We start from the raw sequence: 22,709 nt of genomic DNA on the forward strand, positions 1-22,709 counted from the left end.
ATCTGTTTGTCAGCTTGTTCGCCCATTTACAGGATAACACCAAATATAACGAGTTGGTATTTTAATATTATGTACTTCATCTATAAATTTTCAAAATACTCGTCACTCCCATTTAAGTGATAACATTTTTTTTGGGCACAATGTGTTCTATTTAAATGGTAACACCTTATTGAACATTCCTGTAGATTTTTTTCTATTTCAGATGAAATAAGATTGAGGATAATATAAGTATTTACATGTAAATTTGTTGATTAAATATTAAAACTCGTTTATTTTTTGTTTCAGAATTTCAAACTATCCCATCCAATAATCGGACATGTGTTTAATGTTTGTTTTGTAAAGTTTAATAATTGTGATTGTAAATTATTATGACTGAGGCAGCAGATTTATTAGGCCCTAATAAAATAGTGAATGATGACGGTCATAATAATTTAACACCGTCTACAAGTAATCGTGAAAAATGTAAATCACCAATACCACCTGATTATACTTTGTTATCAGAGCGTCATTATGAAGCTGGTCCACCGGAAGGAACACATATGGAACTTGTAAGTAAATTATTTGTTTATTGATGTAACTGAAAGAATATTAATTAAACTATTGATATTATTCATTTATCGATTCCATACAAGATGTTCCATGAGTAACGAACAGCATATAAACAAATTGGCTCCCCTTAGTACAAGGTAAATGATTGAAATGCTTTGAACGTAGAGCATTTTGAAATTGGGGAATCGTGTAAAAAAACATCGGTATAATAGCGCTTTTCGTCAGAATTATAAAAACAGGGGGACAGCTGTTGATCGATCAAGCTAAGGTATACAACTTTTGATATGAAACTTTTTTACATGTCACTTTGGAATGTTACGGAAAATGGAACAAAATTTCTCACTGTCTAATAATAACAATAATTTCATGGCGTCAATACACACATGGCGACTTACTACCCTTCTACATAATCAATAATAAATATTTATCATTTATATAAATTTTGTTTCAATATAAAGCAAGTGAAGTTTGACTTCTATCCTGGGTCCTCTTACCCATATTTTTATTTTATTTCGATATATAGCTATCATTATGTAATCTGACGAAATATTCACTTCAGAATAATGATATAGTACGAAATTCGAAATTCTTCCTGCATGTTAAAGGTCCTGGATTGAATTGTAGACCGATATTTACACTTCACTTAATCCAAAACGGGCAGATATACATTTTCTGCCCGTTAGAAATAATTGTAACATCTTGTATGTGAATCACGATTTTAATAATTCATTTAATTATTGTTAATTTGTTATGGTTCCGTCAAGGTTGTTTACTGACGGTGATATTTTAAATTCTGGAATTTTATTTATGAAGAATAAGCATGGGTGATGATGATTGCTAAAAGAAATGATGTTCTCTCTAAGTTAAAAAATAAACTTTATTTGTTCAAGATCCAGATTCATATTTCCACAGGTTTTCCAGAACGGATTAACTACAATTTTTCGATTTAAATCCATTATAAGCTTCTATTACTGGTAATAACACTGTAAAATATAAGTTAAGGACGTTTAAAATTATTAAAAAATATCTCCATTTAAAAAAATGCGAATGTTTAGTTCAAGATCCAATTCAAATTGTCGCGACCCAGACCTTACATACTTGAATGATAGAGTAAATTTGAAAATTATGGCCCAAATTTGGTGGGATTGCATACTTGGTTAATCAAAGTTAGATATAATTTGAATCTGATTGAACAAAATTCAATTTTTTGGAGTATGATGACGCCATTAAGTTCATATAATCGATTTTCTTGCAAACACAGCCAAATTTAATCTGATTTGAATATTATTTTTTTGAAATTCACTGATTTGTGGTTAAAATTTGCATTTTTTTGCAACTATTCACCTCCGTGCTATATATTTCGGGATCAGGATCATGCATTCTTGAAACATGTCATTGATAGATTAAATTTAACAACAAATTGATTCAAATTTAGTAGGATTCATAGAGATAGTAATACTAGACGGTGTGATGCATATACTTTCTGTGTTGAAAAGTTGTGCCAATTTAAGAAAGAGGCCGCCTCATAAAGCTAGCTTTGTTCCACTGGGACGTGATTATAGACGTATAACAGAGATAACTCAACCGTAAATTTTTTGTATCTCTTCCTAATTTTGGATCATGAACTATTCGAATGCTCCCTCTACGACGGTGCGATGCATATACTTTCTGTGTTGAAAAGTTGTGCCAATTTAAGAAAGAGGCCGCCTCATAAAGCTAGCTTTGTTCCACTGGGAGGTGATTATAGACGTATGACAGAGATAACTCTACCGTAAATTTCTTTGTATCTCTTCCAAACTTTGGAACATGAATTACTTCGAATGCACCCTCTATATATATAATCTCTTTGGTAGGATTACATACTTAGTTTATCAATACGGTATACAAAAATTTGATTGACAAAAATAGTAACTATATCCAAAATACTTAACACTTGATTTAGAAAATAATCTCAATATATGATTTGTTAAAAGATAATTAAAACGCAAGAGAAGATATAAAATTTGTTTCGCCGTTGTTCAAAATGGAAAATTATTAGCGATTTAAAATAAAAAAATAAAATGTTATGGTTTTAATTTCATCTTATGATAATTTCAAATATACATTTTTTTTCCTTTAATATTTATCATGTAAACTACACATTTATTTCATCGATATTGTATGTTAAAGAAACATCATTCTGATAGTAATAAAAATTTTTTATTATCACTTTTATTAAAATAATGATACATTTATTATAAAAAAAATTTACTCTCTCTGAATTCTTAATGTTTTTAATCAGTTTCGTGATCTCAAGAAATATCAAACTTTTATTATCATTTATATGTTTTCTAAAAATTATTAAACGCAATACAATTAATTGTAAAAAAAGTGAGAATAAAATAAGTAAAATTAAAAGAAACATCGTTTAATCGCTGACCAATATCGGCTGCTTAATGAATTTCCATCAAACATACCTAAGAAGCACGCTGATTAAATTACCTTTCAAATAACAATTAAAAGTTATTTGTTAGTTTGCCTTCGATGTTCACATTGAAATTGGTCCCTATTTGTTTGTTAGGCATGATTTACAGACGCTATTATTATCACTGAAATTTTCAGACTTGATTTGAAAGTGAAAGTGAAGTTGACTTGAAGTCTTTCATGCTAAATTTCCCTGGCACTCGTACATCCTTTACACATCTAATAAATGTAAAATAATAAAATGAATTTTTATTAAAAATGTAACATAATTAATTAAAAATATGAATATTAATTTTTATAATAACAATCGATTTACATGTGGGTTTGTGTTACAATTGTAGCCACTATAATAGAAGTAGGTAATAGGTGTTTTATTATATAAGAATCATTAACCTGATTTTGTTAAATTAAATAATTAACAAATTAACACCTACATTAAATATAACTGAACTGTTTCTGTTTAGACGCAGTAGTTTAGTTATAGTACAGTAAAAGATGTTACAAAAATCGGCTAATGAAAGAAATCGCTCGCATTTTGCTAAATCCTCATGGAATGTGTTTCTTAGGTGTTAAATATCATTCGTAAGGCATGAGTTAGTTGCGCAAATGTTTCTATTTGTTAATAAACAATAAATTTGTAATGAAATTGAATGGTCAATGCAAAAGTTTTCTTAAAAAATAATAAATAGGCAACTTGTATAACGTATAAGTTATACATGTATAACTGTTTTTCGATTATTTGACAAACACCAACATTTAGGTACAAGCTTATTTATTAATTTTTGAGCCATTTTTTTCATTGACCGTTTCATTTAATTAACAAATTATTGTTTATAAACAAATAGAAACATTTGCGCAAATAACTCATGCCTTACTAATGATATCTTACACTTAACAAACACAATCCACGAGGTTTTAGGCAAATGTTAGCAGTATCTTTCATTCTTCCAACATCCTTAAATGTACTATTAACCTTTTATATCTGAAAAAAGAGGTGAATTGAACTAATCACATAAAATCCTCCTCTGATAAAATTTTATCGAGCTTCCTACGTCGTTTGGACCAACAAACTGCTCAAAAGCGGTATCAAAAATAATTAGCGACGAATTAACAAATTTTATCAAAAACGGAGTCTCTCCAGTAGGAGCATTTTTAACAACATCAGCGTTATTGCTAGTTAATAAAGTGAATACTAAATTTAATTATAATGTACAATTCAAATCGTGGGGTGCTCTGTAGGTATCCATTCTTTAAATAAGCTGATTTGACAGATATGGTGGGCCCTGCGCTTTGAATTTTACATTAAAAATAAAATTACTATTCATTTTTTAGTACAATGAAGTTTGTGTTTTTCATATTTTTAAAACTATAATTTATTTTCTTAGCTTTTAGTCTCGCTAAGAAAAAGATTCCATACTTTTTGTGAACACAACACAGTAAAAATAAATCTATTTGCTTCGTATGAACTTTAGTTTTGCTCTCGTGGGCACCATCGGCATATCTGAACCTTGAGAATATTATTCTTATTTCAAGGTAATATTAGGTATATAATATTAAGTATGAAAGATAAGATTTATCCTGGAAATCCTGGTCAGGATGTTAGGATAAAGTTATTAAGTTGTTGTATTGTCATCAGTCCTTGATAAGAGTGCAAATTTTCTAGACAATCGGTCAAGCATGTTAAAAGGAGGTCTGTGAAGTTGATCTAGAGAAGTATAATAGGTACTTTCAATTGAAATTTAGCCGATTTCGCCAAGAGCTAGTCTTAACGGTAACTATCTATAGTTGTATTCACTGATGCACACATATAAGTATACAATTTATTTATTATATGCATTTCCGATTTAATAAAATAAATATTAAGTTTAGCATTGAACGACCCATGGTTATTTTAAATTGTAAATTTAAACAATTAGGTATATATTAGGATTGAAATTTTACCATATATTCTGCACACATGTATCACTATATAATATAAAATAAAGTCGCCTTTTCTGTCCCTATGTCCCTATGTCCCTATGTACGCTTAAATCTTTGAAACTACGCAACGGATTTGATGCGGTTTTTTTTAATAGATAGAGTGATTCAAGAGGAAGGTTTTTATGTATAATGCATCCATATTTTAGTAGAGTAAGGGGTTGAAATAGGGGTTGAAAGGGATATGCTTCAAAAACTAAAAAAGTTGTGCATCGATTAAGCTGAAATATTGACACGATATACAACCAGCTTCAAAGATCTATTGTTTTTATCTACTTTTAACCTTCGGAGGGTAGAAAGGTGTAGCGAGAAAGTAGGAAGGAATTAAAAAAGAACATGACGTGTACATTACAAAACTGTTATCCCACGCAAGGAAATGTGGAGGGAGGGGTGCAAGTGGGGATGTTGCCCAGCAAAGCGGGTAGTTCACAGCTAGTAATCTATAATATAGAAATGAATCGCTGAATGTGTTGCTAAGCGTAATTCTCGAGAGCAGCTGAACCGATTTTGCAAATTATTTTTTGAAGTACGAAGATGGTTCTTACGGAGAGAAAAATTTAAAAAATTGCCTGAAAAAGTCTAAATCAACACCTATATTCCCATACAGAAGATTCGTAATAATAATTAGAAGTCAATTTGAACTTTATTACCATAGACCATAAAGTTTAAGTGTTAGTAGAGGGGTTCCGGGAAACAAAACAATTGAATGACGTTGGTATCGTATAAATATTAATGTCAATATTTATCAATATTTATCAAATTATCTATGGTCAAAAACAAATTGTCTATGGGAAAATGTAAATTTTCTGTGGTAAAACGTCAATTGAAATGTAAACGTCTCTCCACTGTACATCTATAATATTACTAAATATAAAAGCTACAATAGGGTATTCTACTATATTTGAAAAAGTACTTCAAAATGTTGGTTTTGCTAATTAAAAAGCCACCAAAAATTTATTTCGAAAGAGACACACGCTTAAATTAAATTTTATACCTTTTTTAAACTTTCAAAAACGACGGCATCCAATTTGGTGACGTAATATCGGTTTATCTATCATTATACGAAATAACGCAAACAAATTTGACTGACATATTCATAGAAAAGTAATTATAACAAATATAAATACTTATTATCTATGGATATATTATACCCCAGCTGTCTACACTGAACTAACTGATGGTCTATGGTTCATACCGATATGACATCACATTAGGGCTTGCCCGCGTTTTAAGTCACGTGATATACAGTTTAAAAATTACGATTTTTAATTTTAATATTATAAAAAGAAAATGTGCTTTTATGACTCGAAATCAGAATATTTAAGTATATTTTTACATAAATTTTCACTATTTTCAAATTTCATAATTTATTTTTCACTAGCGAAAGTATCCTATTCTCTATAAAATTAAAAAAGTGTTGTGTGTTTGTGACTTGACTGAATCGACTGTTAGGCGATACAAAGTTCGCCGGACCAGCTAGTATGTATAATATATAAATAAAATTAACATTTTAATATTGCGTGCAACTTCAGTATTATATGGATAACAATTACCTTTTAGCTTCTAATAATTATGCTAATTATATTTTTATAGTATGAAAATTGTAATATGACATTTCCATTGTTCGATCGTCATTCATACCATAATGTTTAGGTTGGTAGGTATATTAAATAGGTACTTGCAGTCTATATTATTTAATGCAATTTATAATTTTCCAACCTAAATACATTTATATATAATCTACTAGCTTTTACCCGCGACTTCGTTCTCGATAATGATTTATTTCAATGAATACACTAAAATAAATATGACATGTTAGGTTAGGTTATACTGGCTACCCACGAAGGACACAATTAGGCTAAAGAGCTCATTGTGATACCATGTGTTCAGCTCATGTGTTTTACCAACTTTTCCACTGGTAATTTCATTTATCAGCTCCTCAATTATTTTCAGAGGCTGAGTGCACTTCCTTCATACATATACCACACTACAACAGCCCATCACAACTATTAATTGAATTAATTTTTGTTGTGACGGTGGGAATCGAACCCGCTACCCTTGGCATACCAACTAGGGCTGACAAATCTATATGATACATTTTATTATTAATAATTTTTTATTACCAAAATTATAATTAAACAGAAAGACAGAGTTCCTTTTGCATTTTTAATATAAATTAAGATAATATAATTTACGGTTAAAATTAGACTTGATTCCTTAATTAAGGATAGAAGAGTGTAAGATCTTAGTTTTTTCAAACACTCATTTGAAAGCTGGTGGAGTATTTCTAAAATATTTCCAGAACCGCTCACAATAAATCATTGTTATTTATCTTATGTTATTTGTCTTTATTATTACTGTGGTGTTTGCTTAACTCGTACGTTGTTTCCACCTTCAAGAAAATAGATGCTCTCTGTATTTGTATTATAAATTATTATGTAAATGAATATGTGTTAAAATTTACCGTTTATATTAATAACTATAATTTGATTAATATTTACTCTAGATTATAGGATGGATATTCAAGTGCAATTTTATGCTTCAGCAATAATTTCAAAGATATTTTATACGGATATACTGTTTGTAAACCATATCATTAGCCATTTATATTGTATGAGTTAAGAAGAGTTCTTACGGTCGTTCTTGTGTATAAGACAAAGAGGAGTTGTATATATGTATACATGAACCCAGCCGGTCAGACTCATCACTTAAAGTTATACACATGCAATACCAATCACACACAGTAACACATAATCATAACACGCAGTACACATGCCCACTTTGTTTTATACATAAGAACGTCCATAAAAAGTCTTCTTACTTCATATATTTTATATGGCTATAACGAGACAGTTTATATACATGGATATTGGTATAAAGAAACACTACGGTATAAAGCAACACTCGGACTCACTTTCAATCAGTCGAAAATTTATGAGGACGTAATTTATTACAACAAATTTTTCTATTTTTCAAAAATCGTTAAAATCATGCTTGCGTAATTAATGAATGGCTCCTAAAACATTTACATTGGATTTATCCGTAATTTGTATTCTTATTTTATTTGAAAATGTGTTATTCATTTAACGGGACTTGTAAGTTGTATCCGCGACCCCAATTTTCTGCTCTGTCTTATTCTCTCTATTCAAAATTGGGTATTAATTAATCTAGTTTAGCACATGCACCTTTTACTACTTCCACTGCCCGTTCCGCAAGTGATTACATAATACAGGTTCAAACACTGTCATAGAATGGCCTCTCTTGATTTTTTTGTATATATTCTGTAAAAGAATAAAAAATAAAAACCTTGAATATTGACTAAAACCTTCCCTGTTTCCAATAAATAATTTAAAACAAAAAAACAATAATCTTATCATTCACCGAATCACAACTAATTTGTATTTAATCAGTCGCAATTTTAAAAATGCCACATTATTCACAGTACATACATTCAATAATATATTGAAGAACTTGTAACCATTGTAACCATTTTATGGGCGTGGATTACCACGATTTCATTTCAATGCGGAGTTATTAAATAAATTTTATCAACACTCTATAAACCATAGAATAATATAATGCTATAAACAAGCGTTCAATAAATAATAAATAATATAATTGTTACTAGCTCGACCCGTGCGGAATTTCGCTCCCGTAGTTACCGTAACCCGTGGCTGCCCCGTATTCGTGGTAGCCACGAACCAAAAACAACAAAAAGTCCTTAAATTAATATTAGGAGATTAAAAATAGTAATTATGTCTAGAGTATTAGAAGAGCATCTCTAAAGAACTTACATGTTTGCCTGATAATGTTTTGAATATTAAATGTCTTTAAGTATTAGGAGAGTATGTGTAAAAAATAACATGTTTGCCTAATAAACTTATTATTTAAATATATTTTAAAATTAATGTTTTTTCGTTCAAGTTATTTGCCTAGCGTGTTTATTCCTCCTAATCGGTTCATTTTTAGACCGTGAGTATATTTTTCGTCCACCCTAGACTTAATAAGATTAAAAATAAGGGGTGAATCATGGAATTTGATAAAAGAATAGGAAAATAAGGGTAGAACGAAAAAAAAACTAGCTAGAGCTATTATAATATATAAGATATTTGACGTGAAGCGTTCCATAATACCTAATAATTCCATATTTCATGTACTAACAAATTAAAGGGTTAATGTAAATGACACTTGTTATGTATCGCCTGCCATAGCTTGATCTTGCTCAACTTCGGCTAAAAAAGCTATTTTTAAAACCAAGTAAAAGACAATACCCAGAGCCAGCAGAAAGAATAAACATGAAGATAATTGTATTAGTTACACGCACAGAGAGTTATCGCAACAACAGTTTCCACTTTGATGTCAGCCATATCAATGAGATACTTGCGAGAGTGTGCTAATTCGAAATATTAATATAAAAATCTTTGGATAATAAACACATGCGTACTATGATTCTACGATCTGCTTTTTCGACATTATTTATGAAAAATAATTTATAGTAATCTATTAATCTATTAAATGGTGTGTCCTGACTGACTTACGGGCTGTACTTACCAAAGCACAGCCCAAATCACTTATCGTAAATACCTGGAACTTGAATAATGTATTCTTTGTGCGACGTAAGCATCTCATAAGAAAAGATTTTCCGAAATTTTACCCCCAAAGGGGGTGAAAAACGGAGGATATGTTTGTATGGGATAACGTGATTCCTTGGTCCAATCTACTTCAAGTATTGCATAAAAATTCTTTAAGTGTTTCTTATTTTGTTGAAACTCATTCCCTAACGCAGTTAAAAATTTCAGTTATTATCACTTATCGTAGATACCTGGAACTTGAATAATGTATTCTTTGTGCGACGTAAGCATCTCATAAGAAAATATTTTCCGAAATTTTACCCCCAAAGGGGGTGAAAAATAGTCAGTATTGATAGCTTTCGTGAAATTGCATTGTATGCATTGCATGACAGTGCTTTGTCTTGCTAACTTGCGGAGAAATCATGAATTATAGATTAGTCTAAATTTTTATGGTTAGAATGAATAAGATTGTACTATTGATTATTCAATGAGTTTCAGTTAGGTTATTTATAACAAATAAATGACATAAACATAATTTAAGTTTATTTATAAAAGACATTAAAATGAATGATATTGTTTATTTATAACGCACCTGTAAACCGTTACTTCCAAGGTCATTGCATGAAAACAAAACGAATTACAGTTTTTTATGTTCAACAAATATTCTTTGTTATTATTTTCTTTATTTTTTTATACAATATCAATCTTATTGTTTAATAAATAATCAAATGCAATTAATATGTCCTATTTAATAAAATTTATTTATTTGTTCGAATTGCTAAAAAATTAAAACTATGTACTCATAGTCCGGAGTCAGTAAAGATTATTTAAAGGCTTCCACAACTAAGGTTGTCTTTTTTTTTTAGAAAGTGAATATTTTAGGAGTTTGAGAAAAATCTATCTATAATTTATAATTTACATCCTCGAAGAAGACTTTGCAGCAGATGATGGATATCCTAGATGGGATGCAACATTTTTTGTAACCAAAGAGAAAGACAAAGGACAAGAAATTAAAATAAGAATGAAGATTAGGAGAGTCGAAATATTTTGACTAAAATAAAAAGTACACATTTTGCGGTTAGTTACGAAAAAAAGTGTTCCCTCCAACTTGTATGAAATCGTGTCAATTGAACATGCCATGTTCAAATAGCGAGTTTTTTTTATCGACTGTTCTGCTCGAATAAAATGTATTTCTGGTTCTCACCATGAATTGTGGCTACAAAAATCCTCCCGTACAAATCACTGGCCCTGGACCTTTCTATTCTCTAGTGCTGATGATATTGTACTACCTACTGTTGATGAGATCGTGTAATTTAAGTTTTCGCTGGGGATCCAAGAATCACATACGGCTTAACAGATTTGCATCCATTACGTTACGTAGAACAAGATCTTTCAAAAACTAGAATAAAACCTAGACTAAAAATATTGAATAATTAAAGACGGTATTCTTTAAAACGGATGTATAAGTATTGTACATACATTTTCTATTATATAAAATCATTAATTGTTAAAACTATTCTTATAAATAATTGAAAATATAAAAAAGGGCAGGTGAGAATTCCACACAACCTCTATATATGGTTTACATTATTCAGGAATGCTGATCGTCCCGTCCATCCGTACCATCGCCATTGATGGTACCTTTACAATGGTGGTCCATTGAAGCGTTAAAGCTCATCAGATAGAAGAGCCATTAAAAAAATGTTTCCTTGATTTTTCAGATTTTCAGAACCTTCTATTGAAAGGTTACAAGAAGGCGAATAGAATAACAAGTAAAATTAACAAAATTTAAAAAACTTTCGAAAATATTTTGGGGTGAGGAACCCTAAACCGGCACTTGAAACATAGCTAAGAACAACCTTTATTAAATTTCCTTTCAAACGAAACAAAAAAAACCAAATCGGTTCATCCGCCTGTCTGTGGTGCTACGATGCCACAGACAGACACACAGACAAACAGACATACATAGTGATCAAAGTAATAAGACCCCTTTTTTTGGTTCGCGGGTATAAAAAGGATGTTTTAAATGTGGATTTTGGAATATCTGTTTCGAGATTTGATTGCATCTCGCCTACAGACTTAGTTATTCCAACCATATAGTAACGTATAACTTAAGAATAAGGAAACCTCAAAACGTAAATATCCGTTGCACAACACGAAGTGTTCTACATTGATGTAAATTGAAATTCGTATCTTATATAATAAATAAGGAAATATTATATATTGATATAATTTTCTAAAGGTTATACCTTGATTATTTAATAAGACTTCATAGTTATTAAAGTGTTTAAATACGTGTATCACGTGTAATTATGGACAAAAATACAGAATGTTCAAGTATTTTATACTTAGTACAATATGTATAAAAATTGAAAAAATGTACTATTTCCAAGGAAAATATGTTTAAATATGATAGGAGGTAGGTACATACTTTTTTGGATCAAGAAAATATTTACATGCCACAGATCGTTGACTCTATAAATATTTATTTGTTTTAAGAATATCAAAAGTTAAGTGAACAAGTTTACTGCAATCCAACAGGTTTTGAGCTATGTTCCTTATGGCGCGTTCGGCGAAAGGGGGTTGGGGGTTAGAAAAAAGTGTATTACCGACATCTTTCAATAGTTAGACAGCTGTCCATATGGTTTACCGATGGTCATGGCTAAGGTCTGCTGTGCCTGAAATATGATAGCATGTAAGCGGCCATTAATTACGTAAGCTTGATTTGGAAGATTTTTGACACGTAAGCATACATACGAAATCTCGGAACTCCTCCCTTCCATTTCTTACGTAAGATTCAATCTCGTTTTGCCGAATAATAGGACATTGTTGGAAAAGAATCAGTTACACTAAAACTCACAGTTTGTGATTACGTAATTAATAAATGGCCCTTAATGTTCCAAGTCACAATGTAAGGGTCCGCGAATTTCTACGTAGAATATTTTCCCCCAAAAGAAGCTTTGAAAACCTGTCACTAAGTGATGGTTCTGAAAATTGTCTGCTTGTTTGATATTAGATATGATTCTCAACAGCCATCTTCCAAAGTTTGAGTTTAGGAAGTGGTCCCAATCCGGAGTTATGCCGAAAAAGTCTCTATGAGGTATAAAAGTATGAGGTGATGTTTCTGGAAACTATGTAAAACTAGTTTTGTTGTATTAAGGATGTCGAAGGATCAGGAAAATATGTCTGGCAGACAAGCAAGCATTTATTTGGCAACACTATTTGAAAAACACGAATTTCCACGACCGTCATCTCTTGTTTTTGCAACAAAAAAAAAAAGAAGAAAAGTACCCAACTAAAATGTATTCTCCTTTTTTTTCCTGTACTCCTATGTATTACAAATAAAAATCAATCAGGAGTTTGGAGCGAAAAATAAATTCTTGGCTGTTGGTATAAATTTTCTCACCATTTAAATTGTACAATTAAGAAGCCGTAGACAAAAGAAATATTTTGTATACTCGAAAATCTTTCAAACTTTATTGTTTGAAGATTAATTGGCTTAATTAAAATAAATTAATATCAATTTTTATTTTCACTTCTAGATTATTTTAATGAATCACACCAACCAACAACGAACGCACATATAAAAAAAAAGCTTAAGATGTAAAAATGCGTGTGCTTGAATGCCCTTCATTTTTCCTTTCTTAATTATCACAATAATAATTTAATCATTCAGTTCACTTGTTATTTTTCTGACATTTTAATTATCTTTGATGTAAATTCAATGTAAATTTGTGTTTGCTGGGATATAGAATACTTGGCTGTTCATCTTCTATTAAAAATCTTTATCTACAGTATGTGTTATCAATCATACGCTATTCTTCTCTTATATTTCGAGAGGAATATTGTTTATTCTGAGTTCAAGAGAAATACCGTTTCTTCTTCATTATTTTAAAATAAAATATTTAGTTTAAAAAACAAGCTTTTATCATGCACTTAAAATTAAAAAAGTCTCCCTAAGTTAAATATAATAAGTATAATCTTTGGATAAAAAAGTAACTTAACAAAATGGAGAGGTGTCGTGTGCACCCGGTAGAAACTATATTACTATCGTACCTTGGTACTTTATGAATGTAGCGTTTACTTTTTTTTATTTACAAGATATTTTTCGAAAATTTCAGTTAATAATTTTAGAAGTCAAATACTTTTTTGATGTGTTTAAAGAATTTAATTTTACAGGTTAACTTTTAGTTTTTACTGTATGAAATAATTTTTCTATTAGTTTAAAAAAGGCATACTTCTGATTTAGTAGTCAACCCAATATGTTAGTACATTACGTTTGGTTTGATTAGGATATTTATTATGACTATGATATATGATACTTACTTTAAATTATCTCTGTTTTCTTTAACTTGTGATAACTCTCACAACTCAATTTTTTTAATTGATGAAACATAAAATTTCGACAAAAAATATAAATTGATTGAATCGACTGAAAAAGTTTTAGTTTCCTAGGTGACCTAGACGTCGATTTTTGGTATCTGTTGCAGTTCTTTTGGTTTTTACGCCCAACCAGCAAACTAATATCCTGCGATAAGGTAATAATTCCAAAAAAATCTATTCGCGTGGTTGGGTTTCTATCTGACGACATTCCGCATGAAGCATGTCCACTACATCACGTGTCCAAATTTTCATATCATGAAGGGTAAAATTTATATTGATTCAGAAACTTCTTACTAACATCCGTTAAAATTGCTAAACAAAGTTCAATTTGTTCTCACCAATAATTCATAGACTGTTTCCGGAATAAGTCAGTCAGTTCAATTACGTGGTTACGCATGACTTAACTATGGCACAGGCTAATATAAGTAAACACACTCCGTAAATTTTGATTATAAACTGGACTTATCATTAGTGACACTCTTTAATGAGATATCATTATATAAAGAATTGTGTCAAAAATTTAAATTCGTTTAGATATATTGTATTCGCTTTTTTTCCTTTTCTTTATTTATTAAAAACACTTATATAAAGGAAAATTTTGCTAAAATCATAACAGATTTAATTTCAACGTGCATACCAAGTTCCTATGTAACGGAATCTTTGAACGTGATTTTCACTCACTTCAATCGTCGAGTTGAATTGATACTTCGCACAATTATCAAGCACCAATGACAATAAAGTAATTTAATTGTCAGTTTATCCGATTATTCTAGTCTGGATCTTTTTGATAAACGATTTACTAAAACGTCTTTGATGGTGGAAGCGCAGATAAAATTCCATAATATTAATAAATAGAGAATAAATAATAGCTTAAAAAATGCTTTTTGATCTAGCTGTACTAAAAGTAGAAAATAATTTCTATAAGTTCACAAAAAAAAGAGACACCTTTTGCTAATTTACTTTTACCAATTTCTGCCAATAAAATATTTATTATAATTGAATATAGCAACCCACGCTTTTTACGATAAAATGATCTTTTCTTAATCATTTTATTATTATTTTTTAAATTATTTTTTACTTTTTAGTTCAGTTAGTTTTTCCGAGATTTTTTCTAGTTTTTTTAAGCTATTATTTGATTGATTTAAAAAAAAACGACGCCTAGGTTACCTAGGAACTAAAAGGCATAGTGTTTGCTCGATTATGGCAAAAAGCATAGTGTTCGCTGAACAAAAAGTTGTTGATAGTTTATTTTAGTTACATCGGATGAAGTATTTTTCTATTTACTCAGTTAAAATAAACAAATAAGTTAATAAGTAAGTCATTAGCACTATTTAATGTTTAATGTTATATCATCTAATCAAGATTGAGTCTCATTACAAAGGGTTCAGTTCATACATTACATATTTTATACATGTTCAATTTAAAATAATATTTCATTAATTAAATTATTTTGTTAGTTAAAACTTTATTAATGATAAAACTATTAATATCTGATACATTTGATGATGAATCTGAGATTAATTACGGTTGTATTATAAAGCCTTAATGACTATCTATACCTCATCTAGTTTGTAACCTTACAAATATATTATATTATATCATCAATGTATCATTTTACATTGTAAAATGACAACCATATTACTTACATTAATAGATAATTATACAGTAAAACTTGTTTATTCATATGATATATAGCAAACTTATCTTTTTGAGAATTTGAACCCCTTCAAAATTTACATTAGCCTAAAATATATCTGCTATAAAAATCTGGCCAAAGATTATTCATTTTGAAGATATTTTAATCAGTTCTAGAATTTGACTTAGATCTTGGGAGTCATTTAATGGTCAACGCATGTATTTAACCGAAAGGAGATTGAAGAACACTTTAAACTAGAAAGTCAAATTCAGAGTATGAATAAAATTACCACTTTCTAACTCAAGCTTTTTTTGCTAAACTAGACTCTAGCCCTTGGCATTGGAGCTGACATGTCTCCATCTGCTTCTGTTCTCGGCTACTTGTTTCCAAGTTTCAATTCCCAGTTCTTGCAAATCTTTTTCCGCTGATTTGCTCCAGCTGGCCCTGGGCCTACCACTCTTTTTTTCCGATATTTCCTCTGATTCACACTTGCCTCGTCGCTCTATCTAAAGGAAATCGAAATACATGGCCCAGCCATCTCAATCTCTGAGATCTTATCACGTTTGTAGTGCGCTCTTTATATGGTTCGTAAAGCTCTTCGTTTGATCTTCTTTCCCAAAAATTCCCTACTGGTCGGCCTCCAAAAATTGATCTTACCACTTCTCTCTCTCATATGTTTAGTGTACCACTTCTCTCTCATATGTTTAGTGTTTGTTTTTCTTTTTAGTCTAGCTTCCATAACTCGCTACCATACATTACTGTTGGGCGCATTATTGTTCTGTATACTCTAATCTTGTGTTCTTTGATATGATCTTGAAGTTGAAAAATTACCTCAGTTCTCCATAATTAGCACAACTTTTTTTTTTCATATGACGTTGCAAAGTTGACAGCGACGATCATAATTTTTTGCGGTAGCGGAGACTGAAGAAGTGTTAGCTTCTTCCATTGCTAAGTTTTAATTTTTCGCTTGTAGTTATTTACCACCTGAAAGAAATTAAAAGTTCTTAGTAAATGAAACCTTATTCCGGGGAAAACGAGTAGATACCAGTTTTGCTCGAAATCTCTCTGATTTAACCAAGTTAAACCTAAAAATGACAGATGAAACATTTACTTGGAATATTTTTGTATAACTGGAAAACAATTTTTATTTAAAACGCCTTCGTTTGTAAACAATTCCGGCATTCAGTCGATTAAAATTCAACAAATTTCTTCCCATACGGACAAATCGCTAATGCTTGCTATAGAAGCGTATGACTCATTTTGGGCGGGATCTCCTTTTTGCACTACTTTCCCCTTATATATTGCCTTATTAAAATTATTTTTCTTTCACTATTCGTTCATACTTTCATTTATTGTTACTAAATACCTCTTAAAAAGTCTTATCTTTATTAAGATTTTTAACATCAATATAAGCTATATACAATACACATAAGTGTGAATTGATACCCTTTCAAGGACATTCGACTTGTAAGCAACAGAACGAACACAGAACTATCGAATGTACAATTCTGGTATATTCTGGTATATCGAGTGTACAATTCTGGTATATTTAGTTTAGTCCTAAGTTTGCGACGCATAAAAATATTGATGCTACGAAAAAAAATTTGCATAGGTGTTCAAAAAATCACCTCCATTTCCGGTAGTTTGTCCGTCCGTCTGTGAACACGATAACTCAAAAACGAAAAAAGATATCAAGCTGAAATTTTTACTGCGTACTCAGGGCGTAAAAAGTGAGGTCGATTTCGTAAATGAGCAACATAAGTCAATTGGGATTTGGATCCGTAGGACTCATCTTGTAAACCGTTAGAGAAAGAACAAAAATTTAAATATAAAAAATGTTCCTTATCAAAAATAAACAACTTTTGTTTGAACCATTTTTTCATAAACATCACTGTTTACCCGTGAGGGCGCAAATAAGGCGTAAATTGTATAGAATGTATTATATGGAAATATCAATTATGTATGTGTGACATGTATGTATGTGTGATGAGATAGAGTAATCAACCCTGTCGATGCATGGTATTTCAACAATTAACTCAGTTAATCGTTTGTTTTCACTTGTTGTTTACTATATTTACTTTTTACTATTTAATTACAACTATTTTGTTAACTTAATCTTATTTTTTATTGGATTAGTAAAGACGTTAGCAGAGACGCAGAAAAAAAATGGAAAATATTTAACCTTATTTTTAATAATTTATGTACATGCTGATAATAAATTAGCTGTCAGAATCTGATTGTAATACCTATATTAAATGAATTATTATAATAGTTTTCTTTTTGTTCGTTATTGTATGTATATGTACTAGCATTTTATTTCTAATCGGAAGGAGCTATGTGGCCGGTATTACAAGTTTTCTTGTATTACAGCCAACACCTAATAATAATTTTATACTTAAGGATATTCCCCCAAAGAATGAATTTATGAAAATATTTGAGTCTAACGATTCAAATTTTGAGGGAGAACTTTGTAAAATTTTTCGATATATACCATAGTTTTTGAAATATTGATGCCTAATTATTTATAGAAAATCACTTATAGAAGAAAAAACACACAATTATCGTTCATTTCATAATTTTAAATGTATTTTATGGAAAGCGAGTGCCACTTAAGTTATAATTTTCTTATTAGGAAAATATTTGTCATGCTTTTAACTAGTGAATATTAGTTTTCCAAATGAATAATAAGAAAATTGTTCTTTTTACATAATAAAGCACACCTTCAAAAACATTTAAGTAAACTTTAACAGCTTTAATCTATAAATTTAATACCTTAAAGGGGTATTCAATGAGAATGCATATACACGATTTAAGATGATCCTAAGACAGCGTTATTTTTTAAGAACTTCTGTAAAGATATTATTATAAATGATACGTTAAACAAAACGGAAAGAGTCAGTAAACACTGTTTTTCTTTCTTAAGTGGTGTATAATTAATGCAACCATTCGTTCTTTTTTGAGTTCACCAGATAAGCTCTAGGACGCAGAATTGTCACATTTTCAGCTCAGAGTTAACACTAGACGATTAAATTTAATCTAATTCCTGAAAGTGAGTATATTTTTTACAAAAAATTCGAAAAAATGGGTTGGGGTGGATTAAAATTGTAAATTTAGCTCATGTAAAAATAATGAAGTGGTAATGAAGAAAAACGTTTAGTGCTAATGAAAATTCTCAGTTTAAAGAGTTCAATGAGATCCAGATCCTCGAATGAGCGCATTGAATATTAGGCGGTAAGTTTTGAAAAATCCTTTGAGGTAACAAATTCTTAAATTTTGGTAATGTACCGTTTTAAGTTAAAATAAAAAGCCACATTACTCATGGCCAAAAAAATTGGGTTAGTATCCTGACCCTATTAATATCAATTGTTTGAATTCATAATTGTCATACCTATTTAATTCGAACCGAAACGAGTAATAGTAACAGTATATATGCTCTATTTATGCCCTTATTTATAGCTTGAATTCTGTTTTACCGATTTAAAAAATACATAAAATTTGAGAAATAATAGAGGATCGGACTAAATTTTTTTTATCACTTCAGAAGAATTCTTACTTCATAAATAGAAAGTGAAGTTGGTTTTTAAAAATCTTTACAAATATGCAAGACATGAACGTTGAAAATTCCTTATTAAACAAAGAAGAAGATATCCACTACAGTGACGTCAACTTTGTTTTGCTTTGATTGTTTATAACTTCTTTGTTTTATATCTATTCTAGTTGCACTTTCAATTTTGTCATAGTATCAAATCAAGTTTTACATTTTTATGCGTATGTGGTGTTAACAATTAACACACACATACAATGCTATATTAAAAACAAATGTAATCTAGACAATTCTAAAAAGAAACAAACAATATCGTTCTATAGTAAAATATATGCAATAGAACATACGTGACAGTTCTAGAATGTGCTAGATGGTACGATTACAATTGATTATAACTAGATAAACGGAGTGCAGTATGCGATACAGTCAGATTCTAATACGAGTCAGATAACAATCGGTAGGATTATTATACTGGAGATTAGAATAGACACTCTTCAAGTTAACTACTAGAACGAGTGAAGTGAAGAACTCATCTATCATAATAACATGAAAATAAAAGTGTTGTGAATTGTATTATATTTGTATGTAGTAAAAAAGCTTAACAATAAATATTCGTATAATTATTTCAGGATAGACGATTCATTTTTTTCATTACACAAATTCAATTACGTTAAGCCCGCTACACCTAATATGGCCAATTCGACAATAGGATTATTCACTTTTGAGTTATTATCGTTTCTTTTTTTTTCATTCTCGTTTCGTTGGCAAGGCAGTCACTTCCATTTCAAATAATATGTATATGTATGTGACATAGATCGCATGATATCAATGTAATAAAATAATAATACAATATTTTCATAGTTTTACATGAACATTTTTCTTTCATATTTAATACAACAACTATAAGCATTAAACGTGCATTTACCCTGTTATTGTAATCATGTAGGTAAAATATAAATGCTGAGTAATTCTTCTTCATTAATTTTAATTAATAATACAATATTGTTTTTTTGTTTTTTTTAATTTTTTTTTTTAAAATAAGTTCTTTGAAGTATGCAGATTATGTCCTATTAGATGAATTTATAGCGCTTATCGTTACTTTTTAATCAAAATTTCTTTATAAATTATAAATTCTTGAATGCTTCCTAACAAAACTCAAACTGATATAAATTAATATAATGAAGTAAAACAATAAATAGCAAATATTCATGAAATACAAACATATTACTACTGCTGCGTAGACAATTTAAGTCGATGTTGCACAAAATTTATTTTCAATCGTCAATAGCATCCGATTTTTGTATTATGTGGTTGAAATTTTTTTCGAAAATGATTTTCGTCATATCAGAGACAAATAAGTTTTCCCTATTTTTTCAATTGCCTTAAGAAATTTTTGACAAAATCGAGAAAATTGCAAAAAAAAATTGATGAAACTTGTTAAATCGGGTTAATTTTACAATAATGTCAGAAATTTTTGATATATTGCTTATAATTCGTGTTTGAGAAGCATTAATTTTGCATACTCATCTATAAACGTCGAATAAGCTTCTTTTTTTTTATTGGGCCCTAGGTAGGTACTAACTATCATAAATAAATCTCTATATATTATAAATGCCAAAGTAAAAATGTTTGTTTGTTTGTTTGTTTGTTACGCTTTCACGCTGAAACTAGCGAATGGTTTATATATATTTTAATAATATAGATGATATATCAGAATAACACATGAGATATAATTTATAAAGATATATTAATAAAAAAAATTCAAAACATTTTGACATTACTATAAATTACAGATTTCTGTAAGAATAGTCAATATAGAATATTTCATGGCCGTCTTCTCTGATATACTCAATGAATAATTACTATTAAACATTTAAAAAAAATAGAAAACCATACATATTTTTTACCTGTGTAAAACAATCCTTACCATTATTTCGAGTGTTGTAGAAACGGGATAAGCGAGAGCAATGTTTATCAATCTTTACTTTTAAACCCAGCGAATCGGGTGGATATCACTCTAATAATCCATAAAAAAAATAATCTAGTAAATTTTGCTATTGAACGACATGTTTCTGATGTACCTACACTTATATGTAATAAACAAAAAAGCACGAGAGGTGTCGTGGGATACCCGTGGGATGTTATTTTTGTTATTTTTGCCTGTGAATAAGAAGTACAATTAAGAAATGCTAATAAAATTGTATTTCATAATTTTTTTTCAAGTTTTCTTTTATAGACGAAAGTTACCTTTCGTTAAAGTTAAGAAAATAGACATTTAAAATCATTTATGGAATAATATCCTTTTAATTTTATCGATAAATTACCAAATTCTGAATAATTTTGTCAATCCTCCTATATCAAATTTTTGTTTATCCGCTGAGCACGCGATATGAAGAATACTTCCAAAAGTGCTTTATTTTACATATACGATGCTATTTTTCTTTAGAAAATAACTTTTTTCTCATTTTAAAAGAAATTTTATAACATCATTTACTTTTTTCAAAATAAATTATACTTTAAATACTTTAAAAAATAATTTTAAAAACAAGAACAACAGATACCGTTTTATGGAAAATTAGATTAAAACATTCGCTGATCTGAGTTGTCGACTACTAAGAAATTGTAAACAGCAACCATATTTTCTGAAACTGATAAAAAGGGCCGTAGAATAAAGTTATATGCATTTGTTTATACATAATAATAATTTATATAAATATGTTATGGATAATATTATATACATTGTAACAAAACATGTATAGGTATATAGAGTTCGTTCCAGCCAAAGTGGCACCAAAGAACAGAGAGTATATTATGCATATGGATGCGCACTCATATCTACACTCTCTCTTGTTCGGTGCTACTTTGATTTGAACGAACTCTACGTATATGCCTTATATATACAAACAAGTCACAAGTAGGTAGATTGAGGTAGTAACATTGTTAAGGTAGACCACAAAAACCGATATAACTTTTGTAATCATATAATAAATTACAAAATGTGGTATATAAAACATATACAGAGTGAGCTACTTCAATCATGTAGTACATAAACAAACAGAAGTTTATATACCAAGAAAAACGAAAACAAAGAAAAATACGCTATAAGTTCTGAACATAAATGCTTATATTTTTTTTATATATGACTTATAATAAATATTAAAATAATACTTTTTAAGGACAAACTTTTATTGTACTAAAAAATAGAAAATAATTTCTTTAGGAGTCACTCATACATGACTATGCATAAAAGCTTGAGGTGCTCAATTTAAAATATCAACAATGATTCGAAGCACCTCAATGTATGTATTTAACTATGTTTGTTCGGGTAGAATTGTGCAACTCATTTTTTTTATTGAGCGCCTCAAACTTTTACGAATAGTCATGTATGAGTGACTCCTAAATAATTTATTTTCAGTTTTTACAAAAAAATCTCTTTTCGTTGTTGAATTATCTTTTAACTGTATTGGTTCCACCAATATTTCTAAGCGTTACTAATTTGAGGCTTAACTTTATATACTCTGATATATTTCATATATACAACTGGTATAAAAATGACATGTGGCTTAATTTTTTGTTTTATAATTCC

At 29.4% G+C, this 22,709-nt stretch overlaps 1 protein-coding gene across 1 annotated transcript in view; it reads left to right on the top strand.

The window, feature by feature from the left end:
• The first annotated feature begins 291 nt into the window (after positions 1-291).
• The window catches only part of LOC123293932 (putative uncharacterized protein DDB_G0291812), a 260,485-nt gene continuing 238,067 nt past the window's right edge, over positions 292-22,709 (top strand). Inside the window, exon 1 of the mRNA XM_044874933.1 lies at positions 292-548. Within this exon, the coding sequence (XP_044730868.1) occupies positions 369-548 (180 nt within the window). The 5' untranslated portion in view covers positions 292-368. The remainder of the gene's footprint in view (positions 549-22,709) is intronic.

Source organism: Chrysoperla carnea, chromosome 2 (assembly GCF_905475395.1).
Source record: "Chrysoperla carnea chromosome 2, inChrCarn1.1, whole genome shotgun sequence".
Classification (NCBI taxonomy): domain Eukaryota; kingdom Metazoa; phylum Arthropoda; class Insecta; order Neuroptera; family Chrysopidae; genus Chrysoperla; species Chrysoperla carnea.